This window comes from Gavia stellata, chromosome 1 (assembly GCF_030936135.1).
Source record: "Gavia stellata isolate bGavSte3 chromosome 1, bGavSte3.hap2, whole genome shotgun sequence".
NCBI lineage: Eukaryota > Metazoa > Chordata > Aves > Gaviiformes > Gaviidae > Gavia > Gavia stellata.
The window spans coordinates 71,990,948-72,010,135 of NC_082594.1; the positions used below are offsets into that span (position 1 = coordinate 71,990,948).

The 19,188-nt window shown below is 42.9% G+C and overlaps 1 protein-coding gene across 1 annotated transcript in view; it reads left to right on the forward strand.

Moving 5' to 3' along the window:
* AFF3 (ALF transcription elongation factor 3) overlaps window positions 1–19,188 on the forward strand; it is a 287,915-nt gene that overhangs the window by 108,492 nt on the left and 160,235 nt on the right. The window contains exon 4 of the mRNA XM_059815224.1: window positions 1,298–1,342. Within this exon, the coding sequence (XP_059671207.1) occupies window positions 1,298–1,342 (45 nt within the window). The remainder of the gene's footprint in view (window positions 1–1,297; window positions 1,343–19,188) is intronic.

Below are 19,188 nucleotides of genomic sequence, written 5' to 3' on the forward strand. Positions count from 1 at the left end.
CAGATGTGATGGAGAAGTCTGATTTCCAGGTGACAAGAGCTCAGCACTTTGGAAAATCAGATTGCTTTGATATTTCTCCAGGTGGGCACCTGAAAACTCAGAACCTCCAGGTGTTTTTTGAAAACGAGAGGCAAAGACCAAGCTCACCTCCCTGCTAGCTCTTTGGGGACAGTAATTAACTGTATTGTTTTTGTTTCCATCCCCCCTTCCCCATGGGAAGACCTCAAGCCCCAGTCTCCTGCCTCCTGAGTTAGTTCTGTTCTGCAAAAGGAAGAAAACCTTTCTTTGGGGAATTGTCAGACAATTTACTCTGCTGAAGTAAATCCCCAGAAAACTTGCTTGATGCATCAGCCACGTGTATCTTGCGGAGAGCTGCAGGAGACGGGCACCCCCTCAGTATCAGTACCTCCATGCGTGGTGTGCCCTCGCTTCCCAGTTGTGCTGGGCAGTGCAAGGGGACTGTGGGCAGGGAGCAGGCAGGAAGGAGAGGGCATCAGTATGGCAGACTGATGTCTCACGCTGCCTCATCTTTGCTGACAAGAAGTTTGGGTCCTAATGAACAACCAAGCTGAGCACGGAGTGGAGGCACCGGCTGGATGGTTCCTACAGGGGGATAGCTGCTCTGCCAGATCTCTGATTTCCCCTCTCCAGAATGGCTCTGGAGGAAGCTATACCATTCAGGGGAGCTGAACTCCTCTGCGCCCTCAGTCCCACAACATAGGGGTGGGTTTAGGGTCAGCATTTTAGAAAATCATAGCCTTCTCAGGACTGCTGTGCTGCCGAGCCCGCGCTCAATGTTGCAGCCTATGTTGCAGTCTTTGCAGCTCTCCCCTCAGCACCACAGCTGCCTCTACGCTATACATTGTCAGGCTTCACGTAGGCAACGTCACTGCAGAGTCTCTCCTGCACAAAGGACACGGAGAGATGTTATTTAATAATGCACATACTGGATTTATGTACATGCAATAACTGTTTTGTTTATGCTTGCTCATAAGCAGTATATCCAAAACAGCAGGAACCGCACCCAACAGTGGTATAAACAAAATCCTATGAATTTATACAACTATGTTGTAATCACATGTAAACACTGCAAATACTACATCTTCCTGTGATGCTGATGGGGAATAATTTGAGAATTTTAAGCAGTGCACCTTTTCAGATGCTGGAAAGCCTTGGCCTAATTTCGAAACTGTAGTAGAGGTTGGAATATATTTCATGTGACAACCATGTCCTCAAACCTGCTATTTGTTATTTCTTTTTAAAACACAAACAAACTACTTTCTCATTTTGTTTACAGGACAGTGGAACAGGAGATAACAGCTGCATTGAAGAAATACTGCGGGTAGGAATCCTTAAAAAAACATTTTCTTCCAGTGCCATTTTGTTTACTCTAAAAGACAAGAGAATAACAAGAATATTGCAATTACTGCTGTTAAAAATGTTACTCTTTTAGATTGTCATCTTTCTAAGGAAAAAGTAGGCAAAATTATTTCCTCATGAAAAATAATTGAAAAATCTGTGAAAACAACCTTCTAGAGCCTCTGGATTTCACTGCTACTTTTTGCCAGTACGGCTGACCTTCATGCATGCAGAAGCAGATAATGGGATAAATTATAAACTGAAATGTACAATGATGTTTCAGGTTTACAAACCATGCAAAGTGCATGTTTCCATTAATCATGACTGTCAAAAATCTTAATTTTGAAGAGAGGTCTAGGAAGGTCATTTTCCACCTGGATTTAATTAGAATCCATTATGTAATGTCATTATGTCCATTATGTCTGTTATATCATGACAATGTGCAAAATCCATAGTTATTTCCATATTTCATTGTTATTTCTTTTATCTTAATAATTTCTAGTTTATTTTCATGGAGCAAATTAATAGCCATCCAGACAGATCTTGGCTTGAATCAACTTTGATATTGATTATTTTCTGATGCAGACAAATTTATAAACAATGAAACATTTCTATATATTTTAACTCGTGGTTTTTTCGGTTCTTTTTCTAAACTGATAATTCAGTAATTCACAATACTTATAAATCTGATATAATAGTGAGTGAAACACCAAACAAGGGAGATGGAATGGTAAAACCTCCCTATTACTGTGTGCGCTTCCACCTCTTGGATATCCATGACACAAATATTTCAGATTGTTTATAAACTATGGGGCTATAAATATTTGGTTTAGAGATTAGTAGTGCATTAAGCCTGTTGTTTCTAAAGGCATTTCTCCTTTCTCCCTGAATATGTTAAATACAGCTTTTCATTCTTAAACTGGACAAAGAGTTTATCGAAGGATGATGATGATGGATTGCTTATGACTTCACTGGCAGAGCTTTTACTTAGCTAACATTTACAAAGTAGGCTTTTGTCGGGCTGAACGGCATATTCAAGAAGCCTTAGCCTCAGTCCCTGCTGTTTTGTTACAAATTAGTAGCAGATAGTATAATTCATGAGAGCTTTTTACATTTTTCACGATGCACTGAGTATATGATGTGATGTGAGGCTCTTTTGCCCCTTTTTTATGCAAGGCTTTTAAAACGAACAGTCAAAGAAGCTAGTCTTCTTCCTCAGGTTGTGCAATTTGGCTTGTGCAATTAGCCAAAAAATGTAGAAGAGGCATGGTTCCTTCTATGCAGAGGAACATGGATATGTAAGAGACCCCAGCTGAGGAGAAAAATGCACTGTATGACTAGGGATGGTAAGGTGCATCTCCAAACCAGTGAACACAGCTGCTGCTCTCTCTTTTTTTTCACTAGGGAATGTTCCTCAAGAAATATTTTCGTGAAGCTTCATGATGAAGTGTTCAGGACATCCTCGGATGCGTAGGACCCTTTTGTTTGTGAGGATTTCACAAATTCTTTCACTTGGCTTAAAAACTGAATAAACCAACCCACAGCTCAAAAGCCACACTTCGCATCAGTATCTTGCTATCTGCTGAGGCTTAGCATGGCTGAAATAGAGAGCGCACCGTTTTCATCCCCTAGCTCTTGTCCTCACATGAATACTCAGTCATCAGGGGTCTCCATCTGCCTCCAATCTGTCCATTCTCCAGGTCTGCAATCTGGGTATCACTTTCTATTCTGAACTTCCCTCGTGTCTCTGTGTCTAAGACTACGCGTAAATCTTGTGGACTGTTACTCTATAGCATTTCTGGCTGAAGCTCTTTATTCACCAATGTGTAAGTCTCAGGTCCAAATTCTCATTACATACCTTGATTGCTGCAACATCCTTTCCTTGGTTTTGACAAATGCAATGTTACCCACCTCCATTCACGCTGCCACGCAGATCATTTTCCTAGCTTGACATCTTGCCCAAAGACATTTGTCTTTACATCTCACCAGTGTCATCTCCTTCTCTATCACATCAAGAACAGGTATTTGTCTCTGATTGTAAGGCCTCAAGTCTACCAGTTCATGCTAACATATTAGTTCCCACTTTAGCTTACCTGGTGATGCCAGCCTCTGTCACCCCGTCGCTAAGTTTTACATCGATTCATTTCTCCCATGCTTCCCATCAGATTTGGGAACAGCCTTGAACACTTTCCCAATTAGCTCCATACCTACCTTCAGATCCTCTCTTAAGAGCCTCCTTTTTCACAAGGACTGTGGAAAAACAGTGTTGAGGTCAGGGCTATACCACCATTTCTCATGCTTGAACATTGTTGTCCCACTTGCCCCTTGTAGTGCCCGGTCAGGCCAGATGTATCCATCTGCTCTCTTTTGTCCTGAAAAGTGAACTTTGTGTGTCAGGGAACTGCTGTATAGTACAAAAGCAGTTCTTAGGTATTCTCGCAATACAAATCCATATCAGCAGTGGTTGCTGTTACAGATAATTAGTGAAAGCAGCAACAGTAATAATGTGCCATTGCTACTCACTTTGTAAATTACTGGCATCCAGACTTTTCCAGCCCTCTCCATGCCCTTTTTGTGCTGAACAGATCCATTCAGTTTTAACATAGATCTTCTGGTTTTCTGAAACAGACTGTTTATAAGGAATGCCATTTCCATGTTTTTGTTGGAGGTGCTATTCACATAGTAAAGCCAAAGTTTAGCTCCTTTTCGGACAGAATATATGCAGTTCCTGTACGGGTGCCCAGAGGCAGACGATGAAAAGCCACAGGAGCTGCAATCCTTGTGTTTCCCTCAGAAAAGATGGCTCTTCGCTGATGCACTGAAATGTGTTTATTATAGGAAGAGCCACTCTACTGTACAGAGCATCAGCAAAAGGAAGAAGATGCTTAAAATGTCTCTTTTTAAGGAACATTGCACCCTATTTTAGCTGTCTCTTGCACAACACAAAGCAGAAAACATCCTCTCTTTCTAGACAGTGTGCTCCCTGTCCACGTCAGGCTGTGGGTCTTCCAGGAATGGCTACTTCCATGGCATATCTGTGTTTCCCCAGTCAAGACCAAGGGCCGTAGAAGGTGTGCCCCAGGTCTGCTCCATCTGCTTCCTTACCCCAGCGGGTGAAGCACTTGAGGCAAGTGCTGGTTTCTGCACAGATCTTGTCACCTTCTGGTTTCAGGACTTGGCCAAAGGTAGCATCTGGCCCTGGGCTGCAAACTCAGTTGAGGCATAGCCTTAAAATCACCAGATCTTATTTTGCACTAACTGTGACAAGAATTTGTAGTCTTTGTGCTGCCTGGTGCAACACAGGGTGCCACGGCGTAAGTCTAGCCTTTTTTGATGTTATTTCACCAAATGTATCAGAGCTCTGTAGACTTTGTAAATTGACAGATCATTCTGCACAAAACTGCAGCTTCCAAATAAAGCCCCCAAGAACTGAGAGGCAGAACCACTTCCAGTCCTGAAGGAGGTTGATTAACAAGACAGTAACCCTGTTGAGATTGGAGCTGTTGTAAGGACTCCTGCTGAGTTTATAATCACTGCAGGAATCCTGAACCTCATCTAACCCCATGCTCTAATTTATAGCAACTTCTTCAAAGTGTAGTGACTTCTCTGTCCAGCTGCAGGCATGTGTGTCGAGGATAGAGAAACTTCTAAGAGAGCCTTCGATGTAAATAACTCCAGTAAGATCAAGTTACAGATGTAATGTCAAATCAAGAGAGAAAAGCCTCATTACTTGGTGGTACCTGCAAAAGGCAATTCCTTGTAAGCTTTCGCATTGTTGGTGGAAGACATGGTAGAAAACTTTGAAGCAGAAAATAAGAGTTAAGGCTACACAAATATCCTTTATTACATCATGCCCCGAGCAGTTGCTACCTGAGTTCCTGAGACACTGCAAAGCCAACCTATTCACTTCCTTGCTAAAACACAGGCTTGCTAAGCAAGATTAGTAATTTTGGCTGATTTCTATTTGATTTTATTAGTGTGCGGAACTGTCTATTTTGTTGTGACTGGTGGGGTTTCGAGTAAATATTTATTTTACTGTAGTACATGGGAAAAATGGGAGCAGCAAGAGTCCTGCCTCTCCACTAAGTTAACTATTGCAACCAATATCAGATGCAGTCTGAATATATTTGCTATGGATTTAAGGAGAAAGGGAGTGTTTCAAGTGCAGGTGGTTCTTGGTTTATAAGTGGTTGGAGATTGATCTGGCTATTCTCACAGTCTTAGCTGCGATTTCATAGAGTTGCAGTGGCTTTGTTGAAAGGAAACCGACAGGCAAGCTGAGCTTTTAATTATTGAAGATGTTCCTTGTGAATTCCCTTGGGTTTTTTTGTGTCGACATGAGAGGTGTCGTTGAACTGGGGAGAGATGGATGTAGTTTGTTTGGCCTGCAAACAGTGTTTGGCTGCAGGGCGCGGAAATGGCAGGAAGCTGATGGAGGAGAGCAACAGGAATGCAGAGAAAGAGCTAGAGGAAAACTTGGGGCTACTGGTGGTTGAAAAACTGGACGTGAGCCGGCAACGTGCCCTCGCAGCCCAGAAAGCCAACCATAACCTGGGCTTCATCAAAAAGAAGTGTGGTCAGCAGGCCGAGGGAGGTGATTCTGCCCTTCTGCTCCGTGCTGGTGAGAGCCGACCTGGAGTACTGCGTCCTGCTCTGAGGTCCCCAGTACAGGAAAGACATGGACCTGTTAGAGCGGGTCCAGAGGAGGGCCACCAAAATGATCAGAAGGCTGAAACACCTTTCCTGTGAGGACAGGCTCAGAGAGTTGGGGTTGTTCAGCCTGGAGAAGAGAAGGCTCCAGGGAGATCTTTTGGCCCTTCAATACTTAGAGGGAGCTTATAAGAAAGATGGGGACAGATTTTTTAGTAGGGCATGTAGCGATAGGACAAGGGGTGATGGTTTTAAACTAAAGGAGGGTAGATTCAGAATAGATATAAGGAAGAATATTTTTACAATGAGGTTAGTGAAACCCTGGAACGGGTTGCCCAGAGAGGTGGTAGATGCCCCATCCCTGGAAACATTCAAGGTCAGGTTGGACGGGGCTCCAAGCAACCTGATCTAGTTGAAGATGTCCCTGCTCATTGCAGGGTGTGTTGGACTAGATGACCTTTAAAGGTCCCTTTCAACCCAAACCATTCTGTGATTCTACGAAAACCAAGCACGACCAGTTAACACAGAAGAAGCCACCTCCTTTGGGATGGCATGCAGCAGTGGGGAGGCAGGGTGGGGTGTGGGGTGGAGGACTGATGTGTTTATTTCAGGGAAGATAGAAAAAGCAGTTGGGGAGGCAGTGAAAGGACTGAGACTCTAGCTGCAAACATCCTTCCCAGTGAAGGACAACTCTGCTTGGTGCCACAAGCCTCCTGCAAGGGGTTGAGCACCTGCAGGTGCCCTCGCAAATAGGTTGTGACTCCTCCCTATGGCCACAGGACGTCCACTTATGAAAACATCACATTTTAAGTGTGATGGCTTTGATGAGTAATTTGCTTGAATATCTCTACCCTGTGAAACTAATCAGAGTATGTGAAGCACAGTACTTCGTATTTGAGCAACGTAAAAAACTGAATGAAAACAGAATCTAATTCTGTATTTTTCCCCTTCCCCACTTGGGATCCCTTGGCTCATTAGCAGGCTTGCTAATTCTTTAGCAGAAAGCATTAAGGATCAACCCATCAAATATTCAAGGTTTTTTTCAAACATGAACAGCCATATGTGCTGTGAGATCAGCTGCACTCCATCAGCTGATTGAATTAAAACAAGAGCAGAGGTAAATTAGAAACTGTCTGCACAAGACAAATCCTGTGAAAACATGAAATCTTACCAAACACACTGTCGCTGTGAATAAGCATCACAGTCAGTGGAGCACGTGTCAATACTTAGAGGGGAGAAAAATCAGTTTCTTAGAGGTAGATTGTTAGTTCAACAACTGTGAACTGGCTGCCTTGTAAATGTTAATGACTGTAAGATCCCACTGGCTGCAGTTAAGCTCCTGGTGGAGTCGGACATGTGAGGAATTAGAGAACACAAATATGGTAATCAGCAGTATATTTCTAAACACTCCTCTTGCTTTCCAAAGCAGAGGGAAAAGCCTGCAGGTGGAACAAGACCCACTTTGCTGAACAGCACACTGCAATAGCTACCTCTGCACTAGCAGAGCATTTTATTACAGTCTCACTGCTGGAAAGAAATTGCTGGGCAACTTTGGGAGGGAGGTGAGAAGGCCGCCCTCAGCATGGCACCTTCATGGGGAAATTTGGGTTGGCTTTTGTGACTGAGCCTGGTGGGAAACACCTGGAAAAGTTTCAGGAGGAACACAGCAAGTTCAGGTGGAAGAGAGGCGATGGGGGAGAGGGAAGATATGGAGACTTAGAAGCAGCCCCAGTTTGCTGACACTACCTTTCTTGCTCAGTCTCATTGAATACAGAAGTACTCCAAAGTGTCAGAATCATATTAAAAATGTATCAGATGCATAAAAGATCATTTGTTTTCATTGCAGTCTTTCAGGAGAACTTTCACAGGATGGCTTTGCTTTTAGTATCCTGAATTTCAGAGCAACTAAAGCATTATTTTGGCTGATGTCTACGGTTCATCGCATTTCTTCAGTATTATTCTTTTTGTCTTTCTAACTCAAATAAATGAAAAAGCAAACCCAAGAGTGTTTGGAAAACGTGTCATTTCACCCAAGGCACTAAATCCCAGAAACATTAAGACATAGTTCAAGCCATCTAATCCAACCTCCAATACTCACCTATTACCATTGCCCTTCTTACCACACCGTGACATCCAGCTCATTTCTACAGTATCTTATCTGCAGCGGTCACTGTCTGCAGCGATTTACCTAGGTCAGCTTTCCTCCAACCAGCCTGGGTACCCCTAGCAGTGTGGATGGCAGCACCATGGAGCTTCAGGCAAGCTCTCTGCCTGGAGCTTCTCCAGCTTCTCAGTGAGAATTAGCAGTCCATACGGTACCTTGTGCTGATAGAGCAAAATTAGCAGCAGTACCAGAGCTAGCTAAAGATATTTTGGCTTTGTCCACATAAGCTGCAATGACTACAGAGAAGGCATACCTGTGTACACCATCATCCCCTTGACTCCTCACACCTTGGCAGCTTTCAGGATACACCATCTGTATGTGGTGCCTTGGACTTTCTCTGTGTGTCCGCTGCAGCCAGGGTCTCTTTATTATCTCTTTCTCCATCCAAAAGGCTGGGGGGAGATTCCTCACTTTTCACAGCTTTTGTCCCTTTTTGGGCTTTCTCAGATCATCAGAGTCTCCCGCCAGGTGATCTGTTACTTGTCAGCTCACCTGAACAGAAACTGCTCCTGGTTTGGGCACCATGCATGGCACATCCTTTTTATTGCCCACATTGTGGTTTTCAACTGTCAAAAAACCTTCACAGCCAATGCGTTAAACCCAGACATGTGAACATCGCTTCCCTGGCCCTTAACATATAGAGTCTGAGGTACGGAGCACCACGTAAAATGGCACTAAAATACTATACTAACAGCCATAATGTCAACCAGCCATTAATTAGTTGTACATCACCAGCCCCCCTGAATTGTCACACTTGGATTTTTGCTGCTGTCACTGTTGTTGAAAATAGTGTCTCAAAGGAGTTTGAGGTTTGAAGTATGCTGTGTATTTAAACCTTGAACTTAGTAAATCTCAGTGTCAATGAAAAAATATCACCTTAAAAAGGCAAAAACTGTAAATAGTTTAGTGGCAATAGGAGATGAAGCTAGAAACTCTTATGGTGGGAATAAGGCTTACAACAAATGCCACTCAAAAGCAACCAGCCTTTCAGTCTTCCAGGTCCCAATGCAGGACATGGAGGCACTTTCTGTGGCGTTAGCCACCCATATGCTGTGGCACTGACATTTTCAAATACAGTAAAATCTGATCTGTTTTGAATCAAATAGGGTGGTACAGAGGAAAGAGACCCACATTCCTTTTAGAACACAAGTAGCCAACGTGCGAAGGCTTTGTGTTAGGAAAAGGCAGGCCATTATAAAAGAGCTGGTGAAACACTATGGTGCTAATGTGGTGGAATTAATTTTCAAAATTGCTGTTTTGTAGTGAGTGTATACACCCTGTTATTTGACAAAGCAAGAGAGAATCCAGAATTAATTATCCAGCCTCTCTGCTATACAAAAATAATACAGTAAAATACTTCATAATTTCTCCCTCTGTTCACAGTGTTTCACAAAGCTGGAAAAGAGGCACAATCACCATCTTGTTCCCATACAGAGAAATGATTCCTTGTTATTAATGGCAAAGGGCCAGATAGATCCTCATTTTGTATATCCCTGCCCCAGCTCCTCTGAGGCCAACAGAATTATGCACATCAATACCAGAAAGGATATGTGCTATCAATCCTAATGAAAGAAGAATAAAATTTGGGTAACAGCAAGTATCCAAAATGCTGGGAGCCTGGCAGTTGATGCCTTCAGCTGCCACCTTTAGAGAATAGCCTACTTTCTACCCCCTTGGTAAGATTCACTCAAAATGAAGTGAGACCACAAGGGAGGTGTGACTTGAGATGACGGCATCCTCCAGTATGCAACAGTGGTTTCTTCCTTGATTAAATGGGCATTAAGGAAGCAGACTCATCAGACAATGCAACTAGATGCCTTTATGTGATGTATTTTCCACCCAGGTTAACGTTCCCATTTTCTTCGGCATCTTTCCAGGGATGGCTGTAGAGTAGGGGAGGGAGAGATGGAGGGCTTCCCATAGTGTGCATGTGTTCTGGCCTGTAGACTGCAACTGTGGCTGCAGAGACAGGCAATCATTGCTCCACGGTCCCTGACGCCTAAGGACACAGCCTGGTTTGCCCTGTGAGCCCGCAGGGTGACAGACCTACTGCCGTCCCCACCTTAAGATGTGTCTCTGAAAACCTGCATTAGATCGAGTTTTGTGTTTCATTGGCTGACATGACATACGTACTTCGGCCGTGCACCTTTTCCTGTCTCCTACATTAATATTTTCAGCAGGCATGCTCTTACATCTAGGAAATTCCTCTGTGGTGCCTGGTTTTCCACAACTGGAGATGATCAGCAGGAACTCTCCCACCACTGTCACATTTTGGTCTGACCCAGGAAGCATGAGCTCTCTGTTTACGTCTGAGAGAGGCAGCTTTCCTCATCTGGGAGCTGAGACAAATATTCTATTGTTAATCCCATTTAATCATATTTAGGAGCAACGCATGAGTTAGCAGTTAGCTTCACTTGGCAGAAAGACTTTGAGGAAATTGTGGGAGAAAAGAGGAGTCTGCTAAAAGGAAATTAAATCGGAATATTCCATTGCAATGTCTATACTAGTAAGTAAAATGGACTAATAACTGTTCTCTTACCCTGAAGCCAATCAGCGTAGCGTGGCTCGTGTCCAAAGAGCTAAACTCTCTTACAGCCACGAAGCAGTGTGGCTTCACCCACGCTGCCTGTTGGGAGAGGCCCTGGGCATGCAGGGATTTTCTCTGCAAGAGTTGGCCGTGGTCAAAACCGTGCTGGTGGCAGTGATTTAATGATATGTACAGTTGTGGGCCAGCACTCAGGTATGTGGTCTTGTTGGTGTGTTAGGAGAGGTGTGGTCTAGCTTTTCTATACATTGTGCTGGGTTTCCTCCTGCCCTGTGCACAAACTCAGAGACCTTGGAGAACACAGTACTAGCCACACTGAAAAAACTGTGATTGAAAATCTCTAACATTTTTTATTCTGCATATTTTGGCATCTTTTTGCCATTGTAGTTCGTTGCCCTTGGGACATACTGGGTTGTTTTTTTCTTTGAAAATCTGAAAGGTAAAAACTCTTTTTGAAGGAAAGACAAGAACATGCAACAACCTCATGCAACACTACAGGCTTGGGGACGAGTGGCTGGAAAGCTCCCCAGCAGAAAAGGACCTGGGGGTGTTGATTGACAGCCGGCTGAATATGAGCCAGCAGTGTGCCCAGGTGGCCAAGAAGGCCAACGGCATCCTGGCCTTTATCAGAAATAGTGTGGCCAGCAGGAGTAGGGAGGTGATCGTGCCTCTGTACTCGGCGCTGGTGAGGCCGCACCTCGAATCCTGTGTTCAGTTTTGGGCCCCTCCCTACAAGAAGGACATTGAGGTGCTGGAGCGTGTCCAGAGAAGGGCGACGAAGCTGGTGAGGGGTCTGGAGCACAAGTCTTATGAGGAGCGGCTGAGGGAACTGGGGTTGTTCAGCCTGGAGAAGAGGAGGCTGAGGGGAGACCTCATCGCTCTCTCCAATTACCTGAAAGGAGGTTGCAGAGAGGTGGGTGCTGGTCTCTTCTCCCAAGTGACGGCTGACAGGACAAGAAGAAATGGCCTCAAGTTGTGCCAGGGGAGGTTTAGACTGGATATTCGGAAAAATGTCTTTACTGAGAGAGTGGTGAAACACTGGAACAGGTGGAGTCACCCTCACTGGAGGTGTTCAAGGAATGTGTGGACGTGGCATTGTGGGACATGGTTTAATGGGCATGGTGGTGTTGGGTTGATGGTTGGACTTGATGATCTTACAGGTCTTTTCCAACCGTAGTGATTCTGTGATTCTGTGAACGTACACAGTCATTTGTCTGCAGGACGCAAAGTGCTGTTAATAGAATATTTTAAGAGAGACTGACTGAATACTGATCAGTTTTTCACCAACCAAAATGTCATAGTATCTGTCCTTTATGATTAGCGCTAAATGCCATTTACCATGTATGGTGCATTGTGTCATTCTTAGAGTTATTTTGGATTTAGTAGCTTAGGAAGTAAAATGCTATCAAGTGTGCTTCAAAAGTGGAAAAGACCCAATTATTTAATGTACAAATTATTGATGCCTTAAATGATGGGATTCTGACTCAGTCCTCCAAACAGTACCCCTGTAGAGGTTATAATGAAGATGATGATAAACCATCACATTTCTGACAGTTTCTGAAAACTTCTTTTTTGTCAAGAGAATTAATTTAATTAAAAATATATATTTACAATAATACTGACTGCACTTAAAGTCACACAAACATAAAAGGGCTTACATACAAATTTAAAAACATGCAATTTTATAAAGAAATTGCAAGCCTGTCACTTTACCCTTGGGGGGAAAAAAGTTATTCAGAATAATGACAATAGCTTGGTGGGAGAGAAAGTGGGCTTCATGCAGTAAAAAAGTTTCTTTCCAGCTGTGTGGGTTTTCCACAGGCTTTTTTTCATTAATATTATCAAGTTATTTGTTATTTACTCGTGAATCCTGAATAAATCCTGAGCAAATTTGAGACATTATTAATTTTCCTAGCATTGCATGTACACATATGTAATGGTTCATTATAGCCCTGAGTTTTCAACATATTTCAGTGTAAATGGGAAGAGCTCAATTAAAAAAATTATAGACCCTGATCCAACCTTTGCTGTCTTCAGATCCTGATGTTGAATTGAGCACCAAAAGAGGAAATTACGCCTATTAAATTGAGTAAACATTTTCTTCATTTATCTGGGTGGCTTTTTTCTGTCAGTGAAAACTATTTTTTTGCTAAAAATGCCAACCCTTAGGAACTTAATGAGTATTAATGAAAAGCTGGAATAATTTAGCATGGACAAAAAGAGGGTAATTTTCCTTAGACATTTCATTAGTACAGACTGAATCCTAAAAGGCCTATTCTCCTTGTGGTTTGCCAGAATAATTCTCATTATAGTCAATAGGAACCAGGTATATATGCATCAATAGCGAAGTACACTGCTAAATATAGTTGCTGCCGTGGCAGCTGGTTCCCTCTTTTGTACATCAGATGGGGAAGCTGGAAGCTGCAGCAGCCTCGCGGTGTAAGAAAGACGATGCTTGAATTTTTTTTCTTGGGAACAGGGGCATGAGCTCGATTTCACGCTTCCAGGCACTTCAGGCTTTTCCCAAGCAGATCGACAGTCTTCAGCCTGCTGTGCCTGGGCTCACCACACAGGGCTGACGGGCGTGCAAGCTTCCCTTAGCCTAAGCAGGCTACCCAAATTTGCTGTATGCATCACGTTTTCTGGGCTATGTGGCTGCTGCAGGTTCTTCAACTGTTCCAGAAAAATAGATGGTTGGGGGTTTTCCCCATTAGATGGAGAAGCAGCGTACATCTCTAGACAAAGCAGTAAAAGAACTGTATGCTTTGCCTGGTCTAAATTTCCCCATCGTTTTTTGCTGTCACTCCTTGGCTCCCTTGCTTGTGAAGATAACATTTCCACCCTGTCTTCCAGGCTCAGCCCGGCTTTCCCTCTCCCTCCCCTCCCGGGCAGCAGCGTCTTTCATCCTCCCTGGTGTCTCCGTGCTCAGAGAGCTGCCCCCAGGCTCTCTTCTCCTAAACAAGCTGCCTTTGTCTCTGGGTCCTTGGAGTCTCACAGGAGTCACTTAGGCTCTGTGATTTTTTTTTGAGGTCCAGGATTAGTATCTGATATCTTTTTTCTCTTGTCTGGGCTTTTCCGCTCTCCAAATCTAGACTCCTGTGGAGAGGCAGGGGAAAAAAAAAAGGCCCTTAACCTTTTGTTTTCCTTGGGTAGGATCTGTTCAGGTGCTGATAGTATTTAGCTATCAACCTTTTCGTGGACAGACAGGAACTCCTTTTCCTTGTCTTCTTAGCAGACGGAGTATAAAGCATTGCACAGTAAAAAACAGCCATAAGGAATTCATAAATTATACATAGGCAGATTCCCCAAATCGTCAAACATTCCCTTCTGTAAAGGATGTTCCCTATCAGTTATTGTTTCTGTGGTGTATGTACCTTTCCATATCTTGTCATCTAAGCGTTCATGGATTTTTTTTTTCTTCTTTCTTCTTTTTTTTTGTAATTTCAGTAAGTTCTGATTTATAACAAACCAATAGGAGTCTGCTTTTTTACCCCTCTCCCTGTCTCTCTTTGCCAGCAGAAACCACACAGGTTGGACGGACAGGTGGAGGGAGTTCTCAGCTGAGACAGACACAGACCTAGGGTCTTTGGTTTCAGTGTCCCATCTCTCAAACCCGTGATGCCAGGGACGGAGCCAGCCTGCCCAGGGATGCCTGTGCTTTGGGTACTCTCACGTAGCCCCTGGCAATGTTTCTGGCTGCAGCAGCTTTGCGAATGTGCAAGGCTGTGAATCCAGCTTGAGAATGTCCCTTCTCACATGCTCGACTTGGCAAAAGATAATTCAAAAGTCATGTGGCACTTAAAAAGCCATGCCAGCTAAATAGTGTATGAGAGTACTAGCAACCTCAACACATGCAGAAATAGACTGATCCAGGATGCGTCTTGTTCTATCTGTTCAAGGGCCTGTATTTTGGCCAAGGGCCATCGGATTGGTAATCATTGCAGAGTACATCCTAGGAACCATGCAGGATTTGGGGCCAGCAAGAAGTACCTAATTATGGTGGAACCATAATTATATGGTCCATCGCAGTGTGTCCTCAAGTTTTCCGCAAAAGGTACCACCACTCTTATTAGATTTTTAAGGCCATGTCTCACCCTACACATGAGTTTTCCCGCAGCAATGATAGAATCAAGTCCTACAACTAAAAACTTAGGTGTCTTTAAAATAGAAAGCAAGGATTTTAAATAATTATTGGCTTGGCAGATAAATTTTTACAAAGCTCATATCCCCAAATAAAAGCACTTTAAGAATCCTACAACTTAAAGTGTGTTAAAGTATATGAAAATGGAGCATTCTGTGAGACAAAGATAAGGGGAATTAAATGCTGAAGCCAGCAGAGATAAAAGGGAAAATGTAGCTGATCATTCACCCATCCGCCCTAACCATTCCTCTCCAGCTCACATTGTCTCATCTCTCCACTGCTCTGTTGCTGTTTCTGAATCCAGATGGCTGCAGGGTCAGACCAGCCAAGCACTGCACTATTTTTACGGTGTTCAACAAGTCAGGCTCCTGCTGTGAATCACCTTCAATCATGTTCGCTGACTCCTGTGAGAGCCTAGAAGGAGCAGGCACCTAGCCCCGAGTTCAGTGTCGGAGGCAGCCAGTTTGAGCACCCCTTGCAAAACAGACACAGCATTGACAGCTTAACTCTTTGCATTAGTTCCGAGCAGGAGGGATGCATGAACCTCCTGGCAGATCTAAAATGTAAAAAATTTTCTAAGGATCTGGAAAATGAAATACTTTGTTTAAGGGAACACAGATGGTCCATCTGACTCCATCCAAACTGGTGATAGCCAAGAGGTACTTCTGATCTTACATGTCTGGCTGTGTCCTAACTGTACAGCAGGGCAACAGACCTGCATAAATCAGTCCATGCAACTTTCCTGCACCCTAGTTTCAGCCCCAAACCCCCTGGATGCACAGGTTGAAAGGAGTCCCAATATAGCTCAGCTGGTTCTTGGATCTGGGTAGTGGGAGGACAAGGAGCATGGAGAGTGATGCACAGCACTACAGGTGAATTTAGACTAAGCCAGAAAGAAATCATTGTGTTCCAGAATTATCCAACATTTAAGTCATTTATCTTGAAATAGAATTAAGGTGTGAGAAAGCCTATAAAATGCACAACTGCATTTCTCTGCCAAATTACAGGGTTTCTTCTCTTTGGAATAATGATTGTAAGTTCCTTGGTATCACGGAGACTATTTAAGGTCTCATCTACCAAAGCACATTTAAAGAAAGTTCAGACCTTTTGTGTCTGACAGTTACATTCTGATTATCTGTCTGGAGGCAATGCTCCTCATTTTGATATGTAATGAATAAAATGCACAAGTGGAAGGAATCAAGATAATGAATTTGCAGGATAATTTTACTAATTATCTTGTTGCTGATCATAGAACCAAGGCACTGCAAGTCAATTCTACCACAGCTATTAATATGCAATGCCTAAAGCTGTTCTTGTAACATTTATTACTCATCTCACTGGTTCTACACAAGTTGATAGTTTTCTATTAAATTTTTAAAAGTGAAGTCGCTAACATGTTCCTTGTTCCAAACATAACATGTTAAATTATACAGGTTTACCAAAGTCGAGAGCAAATTAAAGTATTTAAAATAAGATGTTTTCTACTGCGTGAATATTAGGTGCTGAGTTGAGATGGAATTTATCTCACTTTGTTGTAGTTACTTGAAGACAGGTATCTAATCTAAATTATGAATTTAATCTCCTTAGGTAGCCACGGGAGAGATGATGGGACAAATTGTCCTCTGAAAGTTCCTCTTCCCTCACTGACTACAGAGGGATCCCAGTTGATTTGCTGAAATGGACAATGAATTTTTTTATGACTAAAGGGATTAAAATTTGTTGTTGGGAAGTGGTAAATAAGAAACTTTTCAACAAGAAAAAAACCAGAAACTAGTAATAGAACCGTGAGATTATGATTGGCCACCTAGCAATTTGGTTGGCAACGCTTAGAAGATGGTTGGAGAACACAAGCATAGAGTCCGTACCGATCATCTGCCTTTGAAAACAGATCAAGGACATGAAAAAGTGTCTTTATCAAAGAGAGCCATTGATATCCAAACTGCAGCAACGAGATAGACAAGCTCAGGAGCCATAATGGGATGATCAGTGTGGCTTTAGGGAAAGGAACAAATGTGGACAGAGATGAGTTATGAGGTTAAAAATACGTGCAAGAAAGACAAAAGCAAACACAGTATTGGAGAAGTGACCCATGGGAGGAAGCAGATGGATCCTGGCTCCTACCTATCTCTTCTGCATCCCAGAGGACCAGAATGAGCTCAGTCTCCTTGCTCCCCAGAGCAGCAGTGTTGTCTCCCAGTATCATCGACCACAAATCCCCTAAACTGTGCATGGGGCCTTTGCTCCTGTGCCCTCCCCTATGCCAAAGTTCAAATGTTGCGTATGATTTCTCCCATGTAGAAAAGTCTGGGGTTTTGTTCATTATGATGCAAAAAGGAAACAAAAGAGAAAATCTGGAGGCATTAGAAATGCAGAATTCCATAGGGTGGTCCTAAAGGGGGTGCTTTGGGTGCTCAGCAGATCCTGACTGTGTAACCTCATTTCTGTGTCATCCTGGCTGGGCTCTGTAGGCACCTTGTCTCTGGCTTGCTCAGTATTTGTTTAATCGATCTCCAGTCTGTAGTCCTTGGCACTGCCCATGTGATGGAGAGCATTGTAATGGGTATATAATTTTTGCCTAGAAAAGAATAAAAATCCTCCCAAAAAATCTATTCAGACTACTCCTGCAGCAAGCTAAGATGCCATAAAGTTTTTGATAACTAAATCCATTTGGTGCTTTATCTCTCCCCTCAAATCATTTCCCTTAATATCAGACAAAACTACAGCACAATAAAAACCAATAATGGTCAGGCACTTGGCTTCATAAAAGAGTCTTTTGAACTCCTATTATAACATTGAAAAGAGGTCAGCCATTTCAGCATAGATCTTAAAGTTAGCTGGAAATATTTGTAATATTAACAGAAGAATCAAAGCTGCTTCACTACTAACCATGCTGCAAATAAGGATGCTGCAAATAAGGACTTTAGAAGCCCCAGAGGAGTCTGCTTTAATAAGCAAGTCATCCAAAAGCACTGTTGCAAACAACCAGAGGGTACAAAATAACCCAGACCAGAAATGATCTGACTGCAGAGAGACATTGGAAGGCAACAGGTTCTCTCTAGACAACTGGATAAAAACCGAGACAGTTTTGAAAAATAAGCATTTATCATGCTGCCTTTTTAGTTTCTGTTTCATGGTTTGGTTGTGCTGTTCTCTCCCATAAAAGTTCATCAGAAACATTAAAAGCAGAAACCAAGTGTCTTTGCAGGTTTTGTTTTTGTTGTTGTATGAAATTGAGAGCATACTGTGCTATAAATAAAAGCTTGTAAGTAAATTCCCAGCACATTAAAACCTGCCTAACAGGAGATTAAGATGGTCTGAAGTCACTGACTCAGATCATAAACAGTGTGCCGTTAGGTGAAATGATTAATCACTGTGGTACGAAAGAAAAGAGGAAATTTGTTAAAAAATAAGCAGGGGGCAGGATGCTAACTCCAGGGGCACGCTGATTGGCTCTTTAATAATGTATAACGAAGCGCGTGCCAGATCAAAAGCAAATCACATGCAGCTGGCAGAAAATGAAATGGCATTAGGCAAAGTATTTGTCTAGCTATGAGGCTATTAGGAAACTACGGTCTATTAATGTAATGTCTATTAAAGCTTTTCAAATTACTTTTTGCTGATAGAAGCCCCATAAATAAAACATGATATATGCATTTTATATATATGCAAGCACACATATGGGGATATGCATATGTATGCATTATATATTATAAATACCGCAAACATTCAGTCACAACTTTGCAAAATTACCATGCGTTATTAGCAACTATTCAGGCTAATTAAATCATCTTCAAATTCTTATTTTAATTGTTTCTGTGTGCGAATGTGTGCTGAATAATTGTTACTTGGTTGTGTTATGATAATATTTTTGCTGTGACAGAATTTGACAAAAATCTATGGCAGAGGGAAGAGAAGAGATGGAACATCCCTGCTCCTCACAGGTTATATTGTCGGCTTTTAAAATCTAGAAAGGACACACCTGTCTGCTGAGTTCCTTCAGATTTTTTGGGGGGTCAGCTTTGAATGGGTCAGCTTGGCAGCAGACATGGGAAGCCAGGGAGCGATGCTTACAAAGGGAGGTGTCTTTCCATCAGCATCTGTTTTTTAAGACGCTGATATGCCCATCGGTGGCCAAGGTTAGGCTTGTGCAGAAGTCCGGAGGCACAGGCTTCTGTGTCTTTAGTGCAGTGTGGACCTATTTTTAATCCGGTGAAAGCCTGAAGCACACCACCTGGCCTGAAACCCTGATCCATGCCTCTCCAGCCCCAGGCTCTAACACTTGGGCTGGAAACATGACCCTTTGCCATGCCTCCTGGGCTGCTGGCTTGG